The sequence below is a fragment of the Hyperolius riggenbachi genome, chromosome 11 (assembly GCF_040937935.1).
Source record: "Hyperolius riggenbachi isolate aHypRig1 chromosome 11, aHypRig1.pri, whole genome shotgun sequence".
NCBI classification, from domain to species: Eukaryota; Metazoa; Chordata; class Amphibia; order Anura; family Hyperoliidae; genus Hyperolius; species Hyperolius riggenbachi.
This window is the reverse complement of record NC_090656.1, coordinates 63,611,909-63,636,729: the sequence shown is the minus strand read 5'-3', so window position 1 is coordinate 63,636,729 and position 24,821 is coordinate 63,611,909. Positions and strand designations below refer to the sequence as shown.

The 24,821-nt window shown below is 44.7% G+C and overlaps 1 protein-coding gene across 2 annotated transcripts in view; it reads left to right on the top strand.

The window, feature by feature from the left end:
* Window positions 1-24,821, top strand: part of USP10 (ubiquitin specific peptidase 10) — a 103,019-nt gene that overhangs the window by 70,315 nt on the left and 7,883 nt on the right. For both annotated transcript variants that reach the window (XM_068260180.1, XM_068260179.1), the window contains exons 10-11: window positions 9,805-9,988; window positions 15,516-15,681. In XM_068260180.1, coding sequence (XP_068116281.1) covers window positions 9,805-9,988; window positions 15,516-15,681 — 350 coding nt within the window. The remainder of the gene's footprint in view (window positions 1-9,804; window positions 9,989-15,515; window positions 15,682-24,821) is intronic.

Here is a 24,821-nt window from a genome sequence, read left to right as displayed (position 1 = left end):
ATTGTATTTGCCCATATGTCCCGGATATTACACCGTTAAAATTATGTCCCTATCACAATGTATGGCGACAATATTTTATTTGGAAATAAAGGTGCATTTTTTCCATTTTGCATCTATCACTATTTACAAGTTTAAAATAAAAAAAATATAGAAATATTTCATCTTTACATTGATATTTAAAAAGTTTAGACCCTTAGGTAAATATTTACATGTTTTTTTTTTTTTATTGTAAGGGATTTTTTTTTTTTATAGTAAACATTTTATTTGGGTACTTTTGGGAGGGTGGGAGGTAAACAATAGATTTATAATGTAAATGTGTGATAATTCTTTTTTTTTTTTTTTTTTTTTTCAGGTGTAGTATTACTTTTTGGCCACAAGATGGCGGCCATGAGTTTGTTTACATGACGTCACTTTAAGCGTAGCACGCGCTTAGAGTGACACATCGGGAAGGGAACGGCCAGAAAAAGCGCAGCTTCCGAGAGAAGCTGTCGCTTTTTCAGCGGGGGAGAGGAATCAGTGATCGGGCTCCATAGCCCGATACATTGATTCCTTGGCTACCGAATCCGTGGCCGGGAGTGCGCATGCACGCGCACGATCGGCCGCGGGAGCGCGCGGTTGCGCGCATGGTTCCTGGACGTAGAAACTACGTCCAGGAACCAAAATAGGTTAAGGAAGATGTACGGTATTTGACTCAATATGTTGGTGACTAAAAAGAAATGCTCTGTATACAGTACTCTGATTAGTTCTTGTTTGTTCTCTATGTTGACTATGGAAATGTTCTTCAGAATTGAATGTAATTGTTGTTCCGGGTACAGTTATGCGTATGTTCTCTTACTCAGAATACTGAGAAATCTGAGGAACATTGAGCTGCCCAGTTGATGGGCTTTGTTTAGTTAGGCCCTCCATTGTGGCCAGCTTTTCTCCTGACTGTTCTTCAGTTCCGTCCATTTTATAGAGCAGCTCTGCCGTAATCCTGTCGGGGACCTGGAAGACTTGGATCTTCTCCACATTCCAGTAGACATCCTGAGTCAACAAGCCCACACCAAGCAGTTTTAGGAAACTGGGTTAAATCGACAAAAATACTGCTGTCAATAGAGTCCGTGGCTTGACCTAATTCTGTGACCTGGTTTCTGGGTCAGGCTGGGCTAAGGTGATGGCTCTGCTTGAATGTTTGACTCCATATTGGCAATCATGTCATTTTCCAACCTCCCCCCTGGACTTTCCCAAATCTCTTTTGAAAGTTAGCCAATGCTATTTTCAGTAGGCTACATAAGTGGTGTGACCCAACTTACTCTTCTGTGTTGGTTGATTATAAAAATATTTCAGTGAGTCCCAAACAGGTCCCCTGTAAGGAGAGCAAGGTGGAGGTTTAGGCAGTTTCAGCACTGCTCATCTATTTTACCATGCTGTATCCCTCACACCATTTTATGTGGCCCTAAAGAGCTTCACATTTGCATGATTGTAAACATTAATCAGGCCCAGTGCACACCAAAAACCTCTAGCAGATCTGCAAAACGCTAGAGGTTTTTGAAGCAGATTTCAGAGTGATTCTAGGCATGTTTAGAGAGGTTTTCGAAACATGCCTAGCATTTTTGGAGCGTTTTTGTGTAGCATATCTATATATATTAAAGAGTAAGTGCCTCAACCTTCAAGCAAGAGGAAGAAGTACTTTGCATGAGAAAATGTATGCGTGCTCAAACACCAAGTTTAAAGCCTCTTTTCCACGGACTGTTGAGCTGTGTGCCTAGCAAGCAGTTACCAGGCAGCAGTGAGCAGTTGTGAGAGTTTGAGAGGCATTTCACTGCCTATCAACAGTCTATGGAAAAGAGGCCTTACCCTAGCAAGTCTGGCTTTGCAAATCTGGCCTAATTGGCTATTCATGAGGCAATGCTCATGCAAATGCATGTACAAACCAATCCTGCAAAGCGGTCACCCTGCTACATGCTACATTAGCACTATCCTGGAGCGCCACGGGAAGCATTCCCAATGCCCCCTTTTTATACACTGGGGGGACTGCAGGGTCCCACGCTCTTTCACTACCTGGGAACCACAGCTGGGGGAGGCTGGGTGGCACAGACGACCCACCCCCCGAGTGTGGTCAGCGCCGGGGAGAGCCGCCCGCACCCACCTCCCAATATTAAAAACAGGTACTTTAACGTCCATTGCGTTCTGCTACATGCGCATTAACTTGGGGGCACCACATGAGAAAGGTGAGAAGCATGGGTCACCCCGAGCTTTAGAGCTCAGGGCTGGCTCACATACAGCACTCCGGGGGGGGGGGGAGGGGGTATGGACAGGCGCAGACAACTCCACCGGCGCAAGCCATCCACCACCTGCCTCCAAAGGATACAAACTGCACAAAATGCTTTCCATGAGAAAATTAATGCGCATGTACATAATACAGACATATGGCAATGGTAGGGATTAGATTGTGGGCTCCTTTGAGGGACAGTTAGCGACAAGATATATATATATATATATACTGTACAGCACTGCGTAATATGTAATATGTCGGCGCTATATAAATACTAAATAATAATAATGTAGCAGAACGCAATGGACGTTAAGGTAAGTGCCTGTTTTTAATATTAGGAGGTGGGTGCTGGCCACGCTTGGGGGGGGGGGGGGGGGGGGTCGGCTGCGCCACCCAGCCTCCCCCTCCAGGGTGCCGCTGTGGTTCCCAGGCAGTGAGACAGCCTGGGACCCCGCTGGCCCCCCGGTTGTATAAAAAGGGGGCATTGGGAATCCTCCCCGTGGCGCTCCTGGATAGTGCTAATGTAGCACGAACTAATTCCCGCAGGGCGATCGCTTTGCGGTATTGGTTTTTGGACCCTGCATAGTTTGGCATGCGAAAGCAAATGCATATTTGCATGAGCATTGCCTCATGAATAGCCAATTAGGCCGGATTTGCAAAGCCAGACTTGCTAGGGTTAAACTTGGTGTTTGAGCACGCATAATTTTTCTCATGGAAAGCATCTTTTGCAGTTGTATCCTTTGGAGGCAGGTGGTGGATGGCTTGCTCTGGTGGTGTGAGCCCTGGAGTGAGTTGTCTGCGCCTGTCCTCCAACCCCCTCCTTCCCTTCCCCCCCAGTTGGATCCTTTGGAGGCAGGTGGTGGATGGCTTGCTCTGGTGGTGTGAGCCCTGGAGTGAGTTGGCTGCGCCTGTCCACCCCCCCCCCCCTTGGAGTGTTGTATGCATGTGAGCTAGCCCTGAGCTCTAAAGCTTGGGGTGACCCATGCTTCACTCCTTTCTAATGTGGTGCCCCGAAGTTAATGTGCATGTAGCAGAACGCAATGGACGTTAAGGGGAGTGCCTATTTTTAATAGTGGGAGGTGGGTGCGGACGGCTCTCCCCGACGCTGACCACACTCGGGGGGTGGGGGCGGCTGCGCGCCCTCCCCCTCCGGGGTGCCGCTGTGGTTCCCAGGCAGTGAGAGAGCCTGGGACCCCGCGGTCCCCTCGGTTGTATGGGGGCATTGGGAAGCCTCCCCGTGGCGCTCCTGGATAGTGCTAATGTAGCATGAACTAATTCCCGCAGGGCGTTCGCTTTGCGGTATTGGTTTTTGGACCCTGCATAGTTTGGCATGCGAAAGCAAATGCATATTTGCATGAGCATTGCCTCATAAATAGCCAATTAGGCCGGATTTGCAAAGCTAGACTTGCTAGGGTTAAACTTGGTGTTTGAGCACGCATACATTTTCTCATGGAAAGCCTACTTCTTCTTCTTGCTTCAAGGTTGAGGCACTTTCTGTATTAGATAGATGCGGCGTATGCTACGACGCGGGTTGGCTAGTTTCAAATATTGTTACAGTAAAAGCTGTTACTAAAAGCTTCTGTAACAAAAACGCCTGGAAAACCGCTCTGATCTAGAGTTTTTCAGAGCAGTTTTCCACTTTCCTATACTTTAACATTGAGGCAGAAACGGCTTAGAAATGTAGAAAATGCTGCAGCCCCCGGGTTTGCGTTTGTGGAAAAAACGAGCCGCTCTGGTGTGCACCATCCCATTCACTTTCATTAGCCAAGCGGTTTTCCCCCTGCAATCGGTTTAAAAAACGCTCCAGAACCGCTCTTATGTGCACCAGACCTAAGACAGGATGAAATTAATCTGTGCTTTATACTCGTCTGCAATCTTTTTTAAGTAAATACATGCACCCTCCCCATCTACTGTTGTGATTTGTTGTATGGGCCTACTGTTTGTGCCTGATGGCAGCATGCATTTAAAAAGCATGGCGTCTTTACCCTTCCCGGCCATACTACACAAAGCTGGGAGCAAGCGTTCTTTTTAAGCGAGAAAGGAGCTGCCACCTGCTCCACTTCAACCCCATCCACCGGCCTGTAACTTTAGGTTTGCTGTGAGCAGATTTGTGGAATACAGTATACAGCACAGGTTGCTGCTCTCAATTTTCTTTTTATTGCACTTGACAGCATGCTGCCTCTCATTCAGAGGATCACACCAGTGCAGGGCCCACATCCAGGTATTGCACCTGACTAGGGTTGCAACGGTATGGAATATTTACGGTATGATAAACATCTAAAAAAAATGCCATGGTATTTGGTAGTACACGATTATTTGGACAGCTTACCCCCCTTACATTAAGGCTACTTTCACACCAAGACTTTGCGGTTTAGGGGACGTCATGGTCGCATAACGTGCCCCCAACGCACCCCTGGTGGTGTTGAAGCAGGACGCCAGAGTGAGCCGCGTTATGCAGCTCTTTGTGCGCTCCATGTGTCTGTGTGTCTCCGTGGCACTGATTGGCTGGCGGGACCACGTGATGCGGAGTGTTCCACTCCGCATCACGTGGTCCCGCCAGCCAATCAGCGCACAAAGCGGCCGCTCCAGGAAGAAAACACTGCACGTCAGCATGTGGCTAATTACTGCGCATGGGCAACCAGTCTCGCACAGTATGCTGCACTTTCTCAGAACGTGCAGTGTTACAGTGTAACACAACGTGGGCACTGTGAACAGCCCATTTAGTTTTCATTGCTGTGAGTTAGGCTGCGTTACAGGCTGCACTAACGTGCTCCTGTAACGTCTTACTGTGAAAGCAGCCTAAGTAATGTGCCCCCACCCCAGTATGGTAACCAGATGTGCCCCTTTCCCTCGCATACATATGATAAAGCTGCCGGGAGATTAAGGGCCATAAAAAGGGCTCACCCTGCTCCTGCAAAAGTCCTGGTGGCATTAACTACTATTTCCCCTCCAGGTCGCTGTGGATAGTGGGGGAAAGATGTAATTAAGTTTCTGGCTATTCCTGGCGGGCGAATTCGTGTTTTTATAGTAGTTTAGCCCAAAATACTTACTGAGAAGCACTATAGCCGTAATTCCTCAATTGCTATTACTGCCTGTGGCGGCGCCGGCTGTGCCCAAATTTCCCGGCGCTGCCTTTATGGAAGCTAGGTATAGGTGCCCCCAGTATAGGTAGCCAGTAATGGATGGCCCTCAGTGTAGGTAACCAGGAATAGGTTCTCCAGTATAGGTAGCCAGGTATAGGTAGCCAGGAATAGGAGCCCCCAGTATAGGTAGCCAGGAATAGGTGCCCCCAGTATAGGTAGCCAGGAATAAGTGCCCCCAGTATAGGTAGCCAGGAATAGGTTCTCCAGTATAGGTAGCCAGGAATAGGTGTCTCAGTATAGGTGGAGGAAGCAGCACAAGGGGTAATCAAGATACTCACATTGCTGGGATCCTTTTGCCGCATGTACTACTTACTACTTCCTGTTCCTGCATTCCATCTCACTGTAACGGCGCCTAGGGGTACATGTGGCGATTGTATCCCGGCAATGTATCTGATTACCCTTGCCGCTGTTTGTGCGTATGATTACCATGCACAATCAAACTGCAGTATACCGGTATTCGGTATACCTGACCTTTGATCACATTAACCCATTCAGGTTCCGTCGTTTTCACGTGAGAAATGTTCACCTCCCATTCATTAGCCTATAACTTTATCACTACTTATCACAATGAACTGATCTATATCTTGTTTTTTCCGCCACCAATTAGGCTTTCTTTGAGGGGTACATTTTGCTAAGAGCCACTTTACTGTAAATGCATTTTAACAGGAAGAATAAGAAAAAAATGGAAAAATTCATTATTTCTCAGTTTTCAGCCATTATAGTTTTAAAATAATACATGCCTCCATAATTAAAACTCACGTATTGTATTTTCCCATATGTCCCGGTTATTACACCGTTAAAATTATGTCCCTATCACAATGTATGGCGACAATATTTTATTTGGAAATAAAGTTGCATTTTTTCCATTTTGCATCTATCACTATTAAAGAGAATCTGTATTGTTAAAATCGCACAAAAGTAAACATACCAGTGCGTTAGGGGACATCTCCTATTACCCTCTGACACAATTTCGCCGCTCCCCGCCGCATTAAAAGTGGTTAAAAACAGTTTTAAAAAGTCTGTTTATAAACAAACAAAATGGCCACCAAAACAGGAAGTAGGTTGATGTACAGTATGTCCACACATAGAAAATACATCCATACACAAGCAGGCTGTATACAGCCTTCCTTTTGAATCTCAAGATCATTTGTGTGTTTCTTTCCCCCCTGAGGGGGGAGTTCATAGCAGAACCACAACACTGAAGAACTTGGCAGCCTTCCAGACACAGGCTGACAAGTCTGACAAGGGAAAGATACATTGATTTATTACAGAGACTGTGATAGTACAAAGTGCTGCAGTAAGCCAGAACACATTAGAATAGCTTTTGGAACTTGTAGGATGATAAAAAACAGGATGCAATTTTTGTTACGGAGTCTCTTTAACAAGTTTAAAATAAAAAAAAATATTGAAATATTTCATCTATATTTAAAAAGTTTAGACCCTTAGGTAAATATTTACATGTTTTTTGTTTTTTTTTATAGTAAACATTTTATTTGGGTAGTTTTGGGAGGGTGGGAGGTAAACAATAGATTTATAATGTAAATGTGTGTTAAGTTTTTTTTTTACATACAGTTGTAGTATTACTTTTTGGCCACAAGATGGCGGCCATGAGTTTGTTTACATGACGTCACTCTAAGCGTAGCACACGCTTAGAGTGACGCATCGGGGAGGGAACAGCCAGAAAAAGCACAGCTTCAGAGAGAAGCTGTCGCTTTTTCAGCAGGGGAGAGGAATCGGTGATCGGGCATGATAGCCCGATACATTGATTCCGTGGCTACCGCGGCCGCGGTAGCGCGCATGGTTCCTGGACGTAGTTTCTACGTCCAGGAACCAAAATAGGTTAAAGAGGAACTCCAGTGAAAATAATGTAATAAAAAAGTGCTTCATTTTTTCAATAATTATGTATAAATGATTTAGTCAGTGTTTGCCCATTGCAAATTCTTTTTAAATCCCTGATTTACAATCTAACATTTATTACATGGTGACATTTTTACTGTTGGCAGGTGATGTAGCTGCTGCATGCTTTTTTGAAAGTTGGAAACCGCTGTAAACAGCCATTTCCCACAATGCAGCAAGGTTCCCATACAGGAAACTGCCAAGAGTACGTACTTTTCTTGTGGGAGGGGTTTCACCACAATATCAGTCATACAGCGCCCCCTGATACAGTGGAGGAAATAATTATTTGACCCCTCACTGATTTTGTAAGTTTGTCCAATGACAAAGAAATGAAGTCTCAGAACAGTATCATTTCAATGGTAGGTTTATTTTAACAGTGGCATATAGCACATCAAAAGGAAAATCGAAAAAATAACCTTAAATAAAAGATAGCAACTGATTTGCATTTCATTGAGTGAAATAAGTTTTTGAACCCTCTAACAATAAAAGACTTAATACTTGGTGGAAAAACCCTTGTTTGCAAGCACAGAGGTCAAACGTTTCTTGTAATTGATGACCAAGTTTGCGCACATTTTAGGAGGAATGTTGGTCCACTCCTCTTTGCAGATCATCTCTAATTCCCTAATGTTTCGAGGCTGTCTCTGTGCAACTCTGAGCTTGAGCTCCCTCCATAGGTTTTCTATTGGATTAAGGTCCGGAGACTGACTAGGCCACTCCATGACCTTAATGTGCTTCTTCTTGAGCCACTCCTTTGTTGCCTTTGCTGTATGTTTTGGGTCATTGTCGTGCTGGAACACCCATCCACGACCCATTTTCAGTTTCCTGGCAGAGGGAAGGAGGTTGTTGTTCAGGATTTCACGATACATGGCTCCGTCCATTTTCCTGTTAATGCGATTAAGTTGACCTATGCCCTTAGCAGAAAAACACCCCCAAAGCAAAATGTTTCCACCCCCATGCTTGACGGTGGGGACGGTGTTTTGGGGGTCATAGGCAGCATTTTTCTTCCTCCAAACACAGCGAGTTGAGTTAATGCCAAAGAGCTCTATTTTGGTCTCATCAGACCACAGCACCTTCTCCCAGTCACTCACAGAATCATTCAGGTGTTCATTGGCAAACTTCAGACGGGCCTGCACATGTGCCTTCTTGAGCAGGGGGACCTTGCGAGCCCTGCAGGATTTTAATCCATTGCGGTGTAGTGTTTCCAATGGTTTTCTTGGTGACTGTGGTCCCTGCTAATTTGAGGTCATTCACTAACTCCTCCCGTGTAGTTCTAGGATGCTTTTTCACCTTTCTCAGAACCATTGACACCCCAGGAGGTGAGATCTTGTGTGGAGCCCCAGAGCGAGGTCGATTGATGGTCATTTTGTGCTCCTTCCATTTTCGAACAATTGCACGAACAGTTGTCACCTTCTCTCCCAGCTTCTTCCTAATGGTTTTGTAGCCCATTCCAGCCTTGTGCAGGTCTACAATTTTGTCTCTGACATCCTTGGACAGCTCTTTGGTCTTTCCCATGTTGGAGAGTTTGGAGTCTGCTTGATTGATTCTGTGGACAGGTGTCTTTTATACAGGTGACTAGTTAAGACAGGTGTCCTTAATGAGGGTGACTAATTTTGTAGAAGTGTCTAACCACTCTGTGGGAGCCAGAACTCTTAATGGTTGGTAGGGGTTCAAAAACTTATTTCACTCAATGAAATGCAAATCAGTTGCTATCTTTTATTTAAGGTTATTTTTTCGATTTTCCTTTTGATGTGCTATCTGCCACTGTTAAAATAAACCTACCATTGAAATGATACTGTTCTGAGACTTAATTTCTTTGTCATTGGACAAAATTACAAAATCAGTGAGGAGTCTTATAATTATTTCCTCCACTGTATGTTTGTAAAAAGGAATAGATTTCTCATGTAAAAGGGGGTATCTGCTACTGATTGGTATAAAGTTCAATTCTTGGTCGGAGTTTCTCTTTAAGGTATTGTACCTGATACCACGCTGCCTCCCACTCAGAGGAGCCACGGCAGTGCAGGGGCCAAATTCAAGTATTTCACTTGACCTTTTAGGGTACCCACCAGAAACCCCCTCCTGTTAAATTTTAACAAAGTGGCCCCTTACATGATTGAGGCTGACACCCCCACTCCAGAGGCTTCTCGTGTGTTCCTCCACCCCAGCGCCGCTGGCCAAGACACCTGAGCACGGAGCCTCTCGGGGTCACGCGGCCTCACCTTCCTCTGCAGGCATGTCCTTTCCTGCACAGCCTCAGATTCAGTTGGTTTTCAGGTACCTAGCACGTTGCGATCCTAAAGCGATTGGAATCGGATCACAAAATGCTGATCTTTGCTAGCAGAGGCGGGGGGGCCCACACCCGATTTCTCTGGCCGGGGGGTGGAGCCAGGAGAGGACGCACTTGTGTTGAGAAGTTGCCAGATTTTCACCACTACTGAAATCATTTAATTGTTGCTTATATTCACTTTGATGTAATCTTTATTTTCTTTTTCCTATTTTTTTATTTCCACAAAGATGTTTCTGTGTCGAATGGTCCAGAGACTCAGTCAGAACACAAAGAGGATGAAACGAACCACGAAGAACAGGAAGGAAGTGATGAGGAATGGGAGCAGGTGGGACCGCGCAACCGCAGCTCCGTCACCAGACAAGCAGACTTTGTTCAGACCTCCATCACCGATATCTTCGGAGGACACATGAGGTGACTTTAATGTTTAAATTATGTAAAGAGGAGCTGTCAGCCATACTATCTCAGAAAAAAAACCACACATGTCGATAAATACTTGCTCTACTTACATAACATATGTATTGCATTGTCCACGGTTTGATTTAGTGATTTTTCTATAGTAAAAACAGAGAAAATTCTTCTTAGGATTCTAGGTGTCTATCTTGAAGCCAATCCTGATGTAATTTCCTCCCTTACTCTCCTCTGCCTGATTGTGTATGCATAGTCCGCCCAGAAGATGAAGTGAGAGCTATATGGAGGCTGCCATGCTTATTTCCGTTTAAACAATACCCGTTTCCTGGAAGCCCTGCTGATCTCTTTGGCTGCAGTAGTGTCTGTATAACACCTAAAACAGGCATGCAGCTTCAGTCAGAGCACCAGATCTATATGCTTGTTCAGGGGCTATGGCTAAATGTATTAGAGGCAGAGGATCAGCAGGACAGCCAGGCAATCTGCGTTGTTTAATAATATATCAGCCGGCATATTCTTCTCACTTCAGGTTCTCTTTAAAGAGTAACTGTCAGGCTGCAGAAGCTAATTTAAACCTCTATTCTCCTGTGTTAAACAGTTTAGAAGGAAGCTCAAAAGCAATTAGTGAAGATAAAAATCTCAGTTACCTTTGATGTGTGCTTATCAGCAAGTCTGTTATTCTTAAGAAGACGCAAGCCGCATACCATACTGCAAAGCATTCTGGGGCTCTCCCCTCGGCTGCTAATGAGACGTTACAGCAGCTTGTAATCGCTTAGCACTGATAAATCTTGGGCAGAGTACACTGCAGGAGTCAGCTATTGTTCCTAGCCACATGGCTCATTAATATTCACTGCACACTGTGTTATTTAGTACCAGCTTATCTGTGATCAGGAAGCAGGCAGGACATGACGACACATTTGACAGAAAAACATGGAGCCTGCCATGAGCTGTCAGGAGCATCTATCTCTGCATATACTATATACAAATTCTGTGAAATCCAAACGTGGACAGTGAAATGCATATGTAATGTAAGTACAGCCAATCTTTAGCTACTGATATATGTGTTTATTTTCTCTGAGACCTTATACCTAACAGCTCCTCTTTAAGGCTATGTATACACACTCATTCATGATTGTTAGCAGATCATTAGAGGATCAGTTCAGAGAAAGAGAGCTGTACAGACACATTGAGGGAAATGTGTAGGAGTGTGATATGCTACGGATGCAGACAACCGCAGGGTTATAAGTGGCGTTATTCACCAGTTTCTCGTTCCCAGCGGTCCAGGTGGCAGCTTCCGGTGTGTGTGGTTATCTGTGTGGATGTGGTTGGAGTATCGCTCTCTCCACAAACAGCACAGTGCGCAGGGTTTTGTTAGACATCTGTGGGTGGGTGAGGAGTGGTGTAATCTAATCCACTCACCACAGCCACTCATTCTCTGTGTCGTGTGCTGGGAGCCCGGACTCCCTGTTCCCCCGTCTGTCATTCGCGCACTGTTCTGTAAGGCGTTTGCCACTTTGGGTTTTTTCCTTTGGCTGGCAATTTTGTGAAATAAAGCCAAGGCTATTAAAAGCCCGAGAATCGAGTGTTTGAGTCGTTTTCACACCTAAAGAGTTGTGAGGATGTCAGGGCTTCGTGCCGAGCGCCCACACAGCATCCCGCCAGGTTATATCAGAATAACCCATTATGAATTGTAATGGATTTAGTTACATTCTATGGGAGTCTTGAAGGGGTCACTTTTGTTGTGTGAATACTTCATCCTACTAATTACTGAATCTGAGAGAGCCTAAGCGCTTTGAGTCCTATGGGAGAAAAGCGCTATAGAAATGTTATTGTATTATTGTATTATTTGACCTGTGAGGGTGAAATAATGTGGATTTTAGGAGCCTCGTTTCAGTAATTCATGTCCTCTTCACATTTTGTTCTCCCTCCTGTAAAAAGATGTGGGAAGACAGTAGGCCCTCGTTGTTCAGTCAGCTTACAGCACAAAGCTGTGTCTGTTTTTTCAAGGACACCTGAAGTGAGAGGTATATGGACGCTGCCATATTTATTTCTTGTTAGACATTACCATTAGCCTGGCGGGCCAGCTTGGCTGCAGTAGTGTCTGAATCACACACCTGAAGCAAGCATTCTGCTAATCCAGTCACACTTTAGTTAGAGCACCTGATCTGCATGCTTGTTCAGGGGCTATGGCTAAAATGTATTAGATGCAGAGGATCAGCAGGACAGCCAGGCAATGTACATTGTTTAAAAGAAAATATGTCAGCCCCATATCCCTCTCACTTCAGGTGTCAAATATCAGCTGTCCAAAAGCTCTAGGGCTGCTTCCACAATATGCTGCCTTCAGATTTCTTCCCCAGCAACTTTGGAGCCTTTGTGAAATCTTAGGTATTTAGTTTGGGCTTAGAGAGAGAAGCAGAATGTTGACACTGAATTATAAGCTTTACTTAAAGGGACTCCGAGCAGTGCAGAAACTATGGAAAAATGCATATCATTTTAAAGCTCTTTCTCCTCTTTCCAATGATATATAAACCACCGCCATACGCCTTTTAGTTTTCGCTATACTTGTGATTGAAATTGCCGCGGCCGCAATTTCAATCGTGAAAATTGAGAAAACTAAAAGGCGTAGGGCAATGATTTAGGTGTCGCCAGAAAGAGGAGAAAGAGAGCTTTAAAATGATATCCATCTTTCCATAGTTACTTGTATTACACAGGACGACACTTTCCCCAGTGTCAGCAGCTCCATTAAGCAGAATGAAGCTGCTGACTTTAGGAAAAAGTCGCCCTGTGTAATACAATGTAACTATGGAAAGATGCATATCATTTTAAAGCTCTCTTTCTCCTCTTTCTGGCGACACCTAAATCGTCGCCCTACGGCTTTTAGTTTTCTCTATTTTCGCGATTGAAATCGCGGCCGCGGCAATTTCAATTGCGAAAATAGCGAAAACTAAAAGGCGTAGGGCGGCGGTTTATATATCATTGGAAAGAGGAGAAAGAGAGCTTTAAAATGATATGCATCTTTCCATAGTTTCTGCACTGCTCGGAGTCCCTTTAAAGGGAACCAAGCACTACTTTTGTTACCTGGTTTCTAATAGCTATAAGAGCTGCTGTGTTCTGCCCTTCTAGCTGCCCTTTTTTTATCCACTGGGAAGGTGTGAAGATAGCATCTGTAACTTCTGTAAACTCTTTGAATGTGAGTGTACAATCTACCTACCCACCTGTTGATGAAAGCTTTTTGTTGGCTCTTGCAAATGTGTGCAATAAAATAATTAGAGCAGTCCTTATCTGCCTGAAATTTCTGCTGTGCGCAGGCCTGGGAAATAAGAGGAAGTAGGCTAATACACCCCTCTGCTAAATGTATACACGTAAAAAGAAGTAACATATTTTATTTTTTTTATTTAATGAGCCACATTGTTGACATTCATATTAAATGTGCTATTGAGATGACCTGGGTGCTACAAATGGTTCACTTTAACCTCCTTAGCGGTAACCCTGTGTGTGACACGGGGTAAGCCGCCGGAGGGTGCCGCTCAGGCCCTGCTGGGCCGATTTAAATAATTTTTTTTTTGCTGGACGCAGCTAGCACTTTGCTAGCTGCGCCAGCACCCTGATCGCCGCCGCCGCGCGCCCGATCGCCGCTATCCGGTGCGGCGCGCGCCCCCCCCCCCCAGACCCCGTGCGCTGCCTGGCCAATCAGTGCCAGGTAGCGCCGAGGGGTGGATCGGGTCTCCCAATGACGTCCCTACGTCGGTGACGTCATCCCGCCCCGTCGCCATGGCAACGGGGGAAGCCCTCCAGGAAATCCCGTTCTTTGAACGGGATTTCCTGATCGGAGATCGCCGAAGGCGATCGAAGAGGGTGGGGGGATGCCGCTGAGCCCTGGGCTCGCTACATGATTTAAAAAATTTTTTTTTTTTTTTTAAACTGCTGCGCTGCCCCCTGGCGGTATTTTTCATACTGCCAAGGGGGTTAATAGTACTAGCTTGCATGTTTGCAGAGGTTTTCAAGTGGGAGGTTGGTTGCTGCCTCCAGTGGCCGAGTCTGGAACAACGGTTCTTGTCCTCTCATTTATCAGAGGAGTTCTACTTGACGGTTCCTGCATGAATAGTGCTGCTGTGCGTAGGCTGCCGCTCCTCACTGCTGGCACACTCTGAATGGATGGTAAACTGTGAACCACAGAGGCCTCCACGTAGGCAGGAGTGAGCTGAGTGTTGTGTTTGTATGTCTCACATTGTACATGTTTATGGCTTGCTTAGTCTGAGCTGGACTTGGAAAAGGGTCAGGATACATTTTTAAAGAGGAACTGTTGTGAAAATCTTAAAATTGAAAACACATACAAATAAGAAGTATGTTTCTTCCAGAGTAAAAGGAGCTATAAATTACTTTTCTCCTATGTAATACAAATCTGACAGGTTTGGGGCTAGTCCATCTCTCCATAGGGGATTCTGAGCATGGCCTTTATTCTTTATTAAAACACTCCGACAAAGATTTATACTAAGATGCTGGCCAGCCTCTGTGCTTGCTGCGCACTTTCATGGCAGTTGGGCGGAGCAACTGCCAATCACTAAGTGCATTTTGAAAATAAAGAGATCCCTGTGAACCCCTCATGAGGAGATAGGCTAGTCCAAAACCTGTCGGTAATGTCAGATTTCTACTACCTACTGTAAGTGACAGCAACATAGGAGAAAAATAATTTATGGCTCCTTTTACTCCGGAGGAAATGTACTTCTTATTTGTATATGTTTACATTTTAAGATTTTTCATGCCAGAAGTCCTTTAAAGGGGGATAACACGCAAAATTACATCTTTATTTAAAACCTTATACAGTACAAAATGAATAGGAAACAGACTGGTCTGATGTCATTTTAATGGTGCCAGTTCAAGCTACCAGCAGGTCGTTTTAATGTGCTCAAACAGCATTGGTTCCTGTTATTCTTATTCCTTTGTCACTTCCTGTATTGAGCCCCTAGGGTGATTTGGAATTGTGAATGCAAAAGACATTAGAAGCTTCACACAGCATCTTGGAAAACATGACCGCGGCTCTCGAGCAATGGACGGTTAAACACATTCCTTCATCTCAATGCAGGGATGAAGGAATGTGTATTCTGGCAATTAAGCTAGGATGGACACTGGCAGACGTCCATCTTAAACGTTCTTTACACCTCACTGAAGCGAACTAATATCATTACTGACTGAAGGACAAATTATCAGATAGACTTCTAAGTAATTAGTGAGCAAACAAAGGAGAGAAAGTTCTTTGCTTTCCCCCTGGATGCAGCAGAAACTTTTCTACCTGGTAGCATGGTACACTTCAAACAAATGCTGGCAATGGCAAGCTTATGAATTAGCAGCTAAATGAAGCAAAATAGCTTGCGTTAACCCTTTCAGTACTGTGGAAACCCCTCCAATGGTTTTTTCCTCTGATGGCAGATCGCCACCCAGTCATTGATTGCCCTTTCTGGGTTGAATAGTTTTCTTTTGTAACTGTGGATTTTGTTTTTGACAGAACTTTAAAAACGGTCTGTTTCTCTTCCAGATCCGTCGTTTATCAGCAAAGCTCGAAAGAGTCAGCGACTCTACAGCCATTTTTTACCCTGCAACTGGACATCCAATCGGAGAAGATTCGCACCGTCCAAGACGCTTTGGAAAGCCTTGTGGCCCGGGAGTCTGTTCAGGGCTACACAACAAAAACCAAACAAGAGGTAAGTCGGAAGTGCCTCAAGCAGACCATCGTAGTGCCTGGGCTGCTTTATGGCTCCTTGAAAGGAAACCGTCTAATGCTGGGAATACACGGGTCGATCCGGCGGCTAATCGACCACAGCCGCGTCCCCGCGGATCGATTGCCGCTCATCCCAGCCGGCGCTTCCTTATCAGCGCTCAATTCCCTGTCATTGTCCGCCAGCGGGGATTGAGCGGGCGCGGGTCCAGTGGCTTTATCGGGCCAGCTGAATATTATCAGCTGGTCGATACACGGTACAGAAACGTACCATGTATCCCCAGCATTAAGGTTCCCACAGACTTTCATATATTCTCTGCAGAGAAGTCGGTGAGAGCCTTTGGCCAGATAATTGTCTGCGGAAGAGTCTCCTCTATTGTCCGCAGAGCCATCAAATTTGGCCCATGTGGTTTCCCTACTTTGCATTATGTTTGTCCCACTTTAGATCATCAGGGAGGGTAAAAAGCACTAAACACCAGGGAACTGTATGGGGGGGAGGGAATCGCTAGACACTAGAGAACTGTATAGGGGATAGAGGACTACTAATCACCAGGGAACTGTATAGGGAGGAGTCATTAGACACCAGGGAACTTTATAACGGAGGGAAGGGCCATTAGACATTGAGGTTGGCCCAAGGTCCCAGTGTTCAATCTTTGACCCACTTTGTATTTGAGTTTGACACCCCTGCCCTAGACATTGCTAGATATTGTATCAAATTCAGGCTAATGATTTTATTTAATGCATTCTGTGCTTTTCTGAAAAGCGCAAACTAAAGAGTGGCCTATTTTGTTCTGTTTTTATAAACTGGACCACTCAGCCTACTTAGTAAGTGTATTTGGTGTTTGTGCGTATTTTCCGAGTTCAGTCACTTTCAGCTCTGTATATAATTTTATGCAGACAGTGGCAGTGTGTGAGTTAAACCCCAGCCGCAGAAGAAGGGGAATAAGTCCCGGTGTGGATTTGTCTTCGGCTGGTTGAAGGTCGAGCAGCTGTGGGCGTAACCTTCAGCGCCAAGTTGTGATTTCTGCATGTAAGGGTTTGGTTTGTAACCTGTCATTTCTGGTCCTCGGAGAAAGACCGCTGTTCAATTACAGGTTTAGTAGAAATGGGCGTTGAGTTTATCTACCAGCGGCCGCGTCTGCTTTTTATTTTGATGTCTGGGATGGAAATAAAAAAAAGCCAGGCATGATAATTTAGCTTGAGACGACATGACGGAGAGTGGGAGGCGCGCTGCGCAACCTGCGTTCATGACATTTAGACAAGCGGTCACTTTCAGCGAGCGCTTTTACGAGGTACACTGCCCTGAGGCCTAACTCACTAACGGGTCACAAAATGAGCATGTTCATCCATTTATCAAATGGCTTTGCTGCGAGCGCTCTGCGGGCAAAAGGAAAATGATGCTGTATTGATAAAAATACTGGATAAATATCACCACTGTTTGCCAGACTGAGAGAAAACAGAGTGAAGACAGACTTCGTTTTGACGTCATAAAATCTTTTGAGCCCAATGTTATTGGTCTGACACTTAATCCTTATTCCAAACACCCTTCTGCCTAAAAATCAGGCCATCAATAACCCCCTCGCTTTCTCATTCAACGCTTAAAATCAAAATCGTATTTTTGGGGGGTGTTTTAGTTACATTTAAATCGGTAAAAGTCTGTAAAATACTACAAAAATATGTTTCAGAATTTTAGTGCTCTGTTGTAAGCAGAAAAATGTGTTGCTTTAAAGGGAACCTAAACTGAGGATATGGATTTTTCCTTTTAAAATAATACCAGTTGCCTGACTCTCCTGTTGATTCTGTGTCTCTAATACTTTTAGCCACAGCCCCTGAACAAGCATGCAGATCAGGTGCTCTAACTGAAGTCAGACTGGATTAGCTTCATGCTTGTTTCAGGTGTGTGATTCAGCCACTATTGCAGCCAGAGAAATCAGCAGGACTGCCAAGCAACTGATATGGTGTAAAAGGAAACATCCATATCCCCCTCAGTTTAGGTTTCCTTTAAAGTAGGTCTTCAGTGTTTTTTTTTTTAAGTTTCACCTACCTGAGGCTCCTACCAGCCTCATCCAGTCCCCTGCCGCGGCTCACTTTCACTTCTACTGTCTTACAAGTTGACAGCAACTGCAGGGCCGTGGCCGCGCGTGTCCTCGCTCACATCACTGGGAGCATCCTGCGCAGGCGCCATACACTCCACACCACGTGCGAGTGACTGACAGCGGCGCTCGCACAGGCACAGTAGAGGACAACCTTACGAGGTCGGTCTCTTCACCAGCAGGGACCCCGGGCTGGGGGCGGAGCTGCTGCAAGGGGCTGGAGGAAGCCCCAGGTTAGTAAATGTCATTTTTTTTTTTTAATATGCCTGGATGCTTCCTTTAAGACTTTCTACATATTGCTAGAAATTACCTTCCATGATCGTTATAGGTGACAGTCTGAAAGGTCATTATTCAGGAATGTTCTGTCCTCTGAGGAAGGATGAGATCCTCCAGAATTGCAGTAGCACAAGCTAGCTATGACAGTGCAGTTTCTAGGAGAAAAAAGTAAGGGAGGAAATGGCATCAGGATTGGCTTCAGTCAGAGGGAATCAAGATCGAAAATGCTAGGAACAGAATTCTCTTTATTTACTATGTATATAAAATTCACTGAAATCAAAACGTGGACAGTACAATACATCTGTTGTGTAAGTAGAACAAATATTTATCTACTTATATACGTGTTGTTTTTCCTGGGATAATATGGCTGTCCCTGCTGCTTTAAGGTACCCTTTAACTATCTACACCCCGCAGGACTTAAGTTCCTGCCCATGGGCGTAGACACGTCTATTGCCACGAACGTCCGTCGCTTACATGCGGGTACTTGTCGCCACCTGTCAGAGGGGAGATTAATGAATGGGAACGCAGCTGCCATTCATTCATCTAAGTCCTTGTGTCAACGATTGCCAGCATCAATGAGATGCCTGCGTCGTATATTCCAGAATAACACATCCACGCATTACTTTCTGTTTAACGTACATATAGTTCACTAATAGGAAATAATGCGCCAGGACATCTTGTGGCCAAATAGTAAAATGACACCTTTATTTATTTATTTTTAATAAAAAGACCACAATTACATTTAAAATTAACCCTTTTCTTCCCACTCTCACCCATAGTTACCTAAATAAATTATATACAAAACATTTTTTACAAATAAAATATATAGTTACCATAGGGACTGAACTTTTTTAATATGTATGTCAAAGGGTTATATTAATGTTATTTATGAATATATTGCCTTGTAAATAATAATGGACACACAATTAGAAACAATCTTTATTTCCAAATAAAACATTGGTGCCATACATTGTACAAGGGAAATATTTTAAACGTTCTAATAATCGAGGCAAATGAGCAAATAAAATGTGTAGGTCTTAATTATGGTAACACATATTTTAAAAATAGCTAAATTTTTTTCCTTTTTTTTTCTTTTTAAAATGCATTTATTCTAAGCGAAATGTACCACCCAAAAAAAGCCTAATTGGTGGAGGAAAAAACGAAATATAGATAGTTTTGTTGTGATATGTAGTATTAAAGTTATAGGAAAGTTAATGGAAGGAGCGTTGAAAGGTGAAAATTGCTCTGTTACAAAAGGGGAAAAACCCTTCAGTAATGAAGTGGTTAAAGGGAACCTTAACTGAGAGGAATATGCTACCTTTTAAACAATACCAGTTGCCTGGCAGTCCTGCTAATCTTTTTGGCTGCAGTAGTGGCTGAATCGCACCTGATTCAAGCATGCAGCTAATCCAGTCACACTATAGTCAGAACACCTGACGTGCATGCTTGTTGAGGGACTGTGGCTAAAAGTATTAGAGAGACAGGATCAGCAGGAGAGTCAGGCAACTAGTATTTTAAAAGGAAAAATCCATATCCTTCTTAATTTAGGTTCTCTTTAAAGCTATTTGAAAGGTCCAGAGGTAAAAGTACAGCTGCAGGTACAGGTGCTGACAGCTTGCGCCGAAAACACACATGTGCCAAGCTTTCAGAACCCAAATTATCGGGCGAATTTAGATAGACGCTTCTTGATCTGTTACGTTTGTAATTGTAGAATTGCGTAATGTGGTCAGCCTCGGGATCCGGGAGACACGGAACAGATGAAAGGCACAATTATCACAGGAATGTTAGAATTTTCAGAAAGTTCCAGCTTCTGTAAATAAACGGCATGTCCTTTTCACCGTGTCTGGGACGGGGTGCCAGCGTTCTGCGCACGTTCTCAGGAACAGTAGTTGTTGTATTGAAAACAAAGATAAGCTGCTGTGGAGGCCTGTCCGGCACATGCGTCCAACGAGGGCGTATAGAGAAGCTGAGTGATCACATTTCAAGAGGTTCTTCACAAAAGAAATTGCTACCATCACTGCCACATAACTAAGGGGTCATGCTAAGCCCAGAGGACTCTGGGATTGCTTCTCCCAATGGGTAAGGTCAGGGGAGGTAATGGGCTTTTGCCGGCAGGATGTTTTACTACCCCCAGCCACACATACTAAAGCCTGGTGCATACATCCAATTTTGATTGTTTGGCCAATTTTACCACCTCCATGAAGTATGAGAGGCAACAGATTTTGAATATTCTGAACAGATTGGACAGGTATGCTCTAGTACATCACGGAAGTGGTAACATTGGCCAATCAAAATTGGATGTGTGTACCAGGATAAAACGCCTGGCTGTCTCACGAGCAGTACACCCACCACTGTCACTTTCAGTCTGGTTCTCTCAGCAGTGGTCAAGAATCCATTGAGTGGACATTTGCCTCAGGATACAGATGGCTGAAATCAAAGTGAAGCTTAATACAGAGATGCTGAGCTTCACTTCCTAGTGAGACCACCAATCACACGAGGCCGTCACTGGAGGGGGCGGTCCCATTCCATTTATCTGCATACACCTGGCCGCTCTATACAATTAAATGATCGATTTTATGGCAATTCGGTAAAAACAAAAAATCAAAAGCTTTTTTTTTTTTTATTCGATCAAGAAATCAGATTTCCCATTTCTGTTTTTCGATATGAATAAAAGTGATAGCTTTTTCTAATCATATTTTATAAAAAATTGAATGGTGTGTGGTAGATTGTCAATTTCTTAATATTTACACCCAAACAATTTTCCCAGGTTTCAAAAAAAATAATAATTTTTAATTGGGGAAAAATGTAACATACGTGTAATACGCACGCACGCACACACCACACACATACACTACACACATACACTACACACATACACACACACACCACACACACCCCACACACACCCCACACACCACATACACCCCACACACCACATACACCACATACACCCCACACCACATACATCCCACACCACATACATCCCACACACCACATACATCCCCACACACCACATACACCCCCCCCCCCCCCCCACACACACACACACCACATACACACACCCACACCACACACATACATACACCCCCCACACCACAAACATACACCCCCCACACACCACATACCCCCCCCACACACCACATACACCCCCACACACACCACATACACCCCCCCACACACCACATACACCCCCACACACCACATACCCCCCCCCCCCACACACACACACACACACCACATACACCCCCACACACACACCACATACACCCCCCCACACACCACATACACCCCCCCCCCCCCACACCACATACACACACCACATACACCTTCCCCCCCCACACACACACACACAGCACATACACCACACACACAGCACATACACCCCACACACACACCACATACACCCCACACACACACCACATACACCCCACACACACACCACATACACCCCACACACACACCACATACACCCCACACACACACCACATACACCCCACACACACCACATACACCCCACGCACACCACATACACCCCACGCACACCACATACACCCCACGCACACCACATACCCCCACACACACACACACCACATACACCCCACACACACCACATACACCCTACACACACCACATACACCCCACACACACCACATACACCCCGCACACACCACATACACCCCACACACACCACATACACCCCACACACACCACATACACCCCACACACACCACATACACCCCACACACACCACATACACCCCACACACACCACATACACCCCCCCCCCCCCCCACACACACACACACACACACCACATACACCCCCCACACCACATACACCCCCCACAACAACATACACCCCCTCACACCACACCACATACACCCCCCCCCCCCCACATACACCCCCCACACCACATACACCACACATACACACTTTTGTTCTATTGCTCAGTTTGTATTTCCAGTTTTGAAAGAGGGGGGAATTTGGACAGTTTCCCAAACTCCTACTTGTTGTTGCGTGCTTTTAATTTTTCCTTTCGTTGCGTGTCTAAGGCCACATACACACATCAGACTATAGTCTTTGGAAAATGAAAGATCACAGACCAATCTTACCACCCTTCATGTAGTATGAGAGCCATACTCTACACAGTCTTTTCTATGGAACTGAACTCCACATCAGAAAAAAATCTTTGCAAGATGCTGCACACACAGATGCTGTACACACACAAAAGATCAGTATCTGCAAAAGATCTGTTCCTGCCAAAAATCCGTTCCTGCAAATTGCATTCATAGTCTATGAGATCTGCAGATCATCATACACACCTTGTTTAACTGACATTCATCTGCAGATCAGACAATCATCTGCAGATCTGAAAATCCATCCTGGTGGATCTGATCTGCAGATGAATGTCTGTTAAACAAGGTGTGTATGATGATCTGCAGATATCATAGACTATGAATGCATTTTGCAGGAATGGATCTTTTGCAGATACTGATCTTTTGTGTGTGTACAGCATCTGTGTGTGCAGCATCTTGCAAAGATTTTTTCTGATGGGGAGTTCAGCTCCATAGAAAAGACTGTGTAGAGTATGGCTCTCATACTACATGAAGGGTGGTAAGATTGGTCTGTGATCTTTCATTTTTCAAAGACTATGGTCTGATGTGTGTATGAGCCTTAAGATGAAAGAACTTTTCACAGACCGCAGATACGGGCCAAGAAATCGGAATCGGTTCAGAACTGAAACTACTGCCCTGGCATGATTGTTCCTCAGAAAACAAAGGCAGAAATCTGTGTCTGGGGGGAGACAAGAAGTCACTCATACAGAAGCTGAGGATTAGCATTTCAGGATATAGTTAAAAAAAAACACCACACAATTCTAGTAATAAAAGGCTATCGAATTTCCTCCTCCCTTCCTGGCGGGGCAGCACTGTTCTATTGCTATGACCTGGGATACTTTATAGAGAGAGGAAATCCGGAATACAGGGACCTTGTATGCATCGCTGTCCGCTAGCCCCATCCGTGTAACTCTGACATGCTGGCATCTTACCAGCGTTCTTTTACCAGCCAAAGACCAAGTCCGCTTAGCTTCTGTATAGAAGGAAACCGGTCATTTCATTGGCCGTGTTGCGAATACTTTCAGGCCTGGCTGCAGACGAGAGCCTTACCCCCAATTACTAACTCGTATTATTGTAGCTGAACGCAAGCTGCTGCTGAACACGCTCCAGGATCTGTGTGCCGGTCTGTGCATTCCTAGCGTCTGCAGCTGCCCTCTGTACAGCGGTGTGCGATATGAGACTGCCTGCATAAACGGCACACACCACTTCACCTCCCTGCTATGCCCTCCATTCACTAAGACATGATCGGGAAAAAATAAGGGGTTGGTAAAATACCGCATTTGGTGTTTTAGATTGTCACCAAATCCCGTAGTTTATTTTGTATTGTAAGGGATGATTTAGTATTTGATGGATTATTGCAGTGCAGAAAAATTGAATGAAAGATTTGCTATAGACAGCATTTTATTTTATTACACTGACCAGTAAAGTCCAAGCTGTATAGCATTTAACTGGCTGTCAGTTACCGACAGCTCCACCTCTTTACCGATTGAGCTTAGGCCCTGCCCTCCACCTGTACTAACTGTCTGCCTCTTTACGGATTGAGCTAAGGCCCTGCATTCCACCTTTATGAAAGCTCTGCCTCTTTACAGATTGAGCTAAGGCCCCGCCCTCTACCTGTACAAATGTTTTCTCTCTTTACAGATTGCGCTAAGGCCCCGCCCTCCACCTGTACTAACTGTCTGCCTCTTTATGGATTGAGCTAAGGCCCTGCCTTCCACCTTTATGAAAGCTCTGCCTCTTTACAGATTGAGCTAAGGCCCCGCCCTCTACCTGTACAAATGTTTTCTCTCTTTACAGATTGCGCTAAGGCCCCGCCCTCCACCTGTACTAACTGTCTGCCTTTATGGATTGAGCTAAGGCCCTGCCTTCCACCTTTATGAAAGCTCTGCCTCTTTACAGATTGAGCTAAGGCCCGCCTTCCTCTGAGCTTTGTTTGAAGCCAGAACTTTGCTTCGTGTGCATTTAATGCAGAAATATTTTACAATATTTTTGCATGAAAAAGTTGTGAAAACATAACTGCATTTATTGTAAAATAGAAATGAAAATAGCAGCTGTACTGATGCATATATCCTCTGTAACCCAGCACTGTCTGAAAAACTCACATGTGACATGGCATATGAGGTGGGAAAAAAGTGGTGCCCCCCAAAGCCACACCTCCCTAGTGATTGCCTGATGCCTGTCAGTCTGTAGTAAGGAGGTGTGGCTTACGGTTGAGTTTGGGGTGGCGGGTGTTTGAAGGTAGAGGGCAGGCAGCTGGAGAGGATGATATAAGAATTGGGAGTGCCAATATTTTACTTTATTTTACAAAAACAGCAACTTTCCTCCAAACTTTATGCAGGTAGTACTAATAATGTTCTATAAAAACGTAGAAAACTGTTCTTGAACGTTTGATTAAAGGTGCCCATTAATGATCCAGTTTCCTGAACGATCTGCTGCCTGGTCCAATCGTTGCAATTGATCAGAGACAACCGTATGGGCTCACAAATGGAGGGGAAAATAAGCAAACTGAACAGATAAAAAGAATCTTTCTGAAATTTGGATCGATAGAGTGATTGACTGTCGGCGATCAGCACCACTAACTGCATCCAATCCAATGAATAGTTTGGGAGATTGCACCGTTAATAGGCAACTTCACAGCAAATC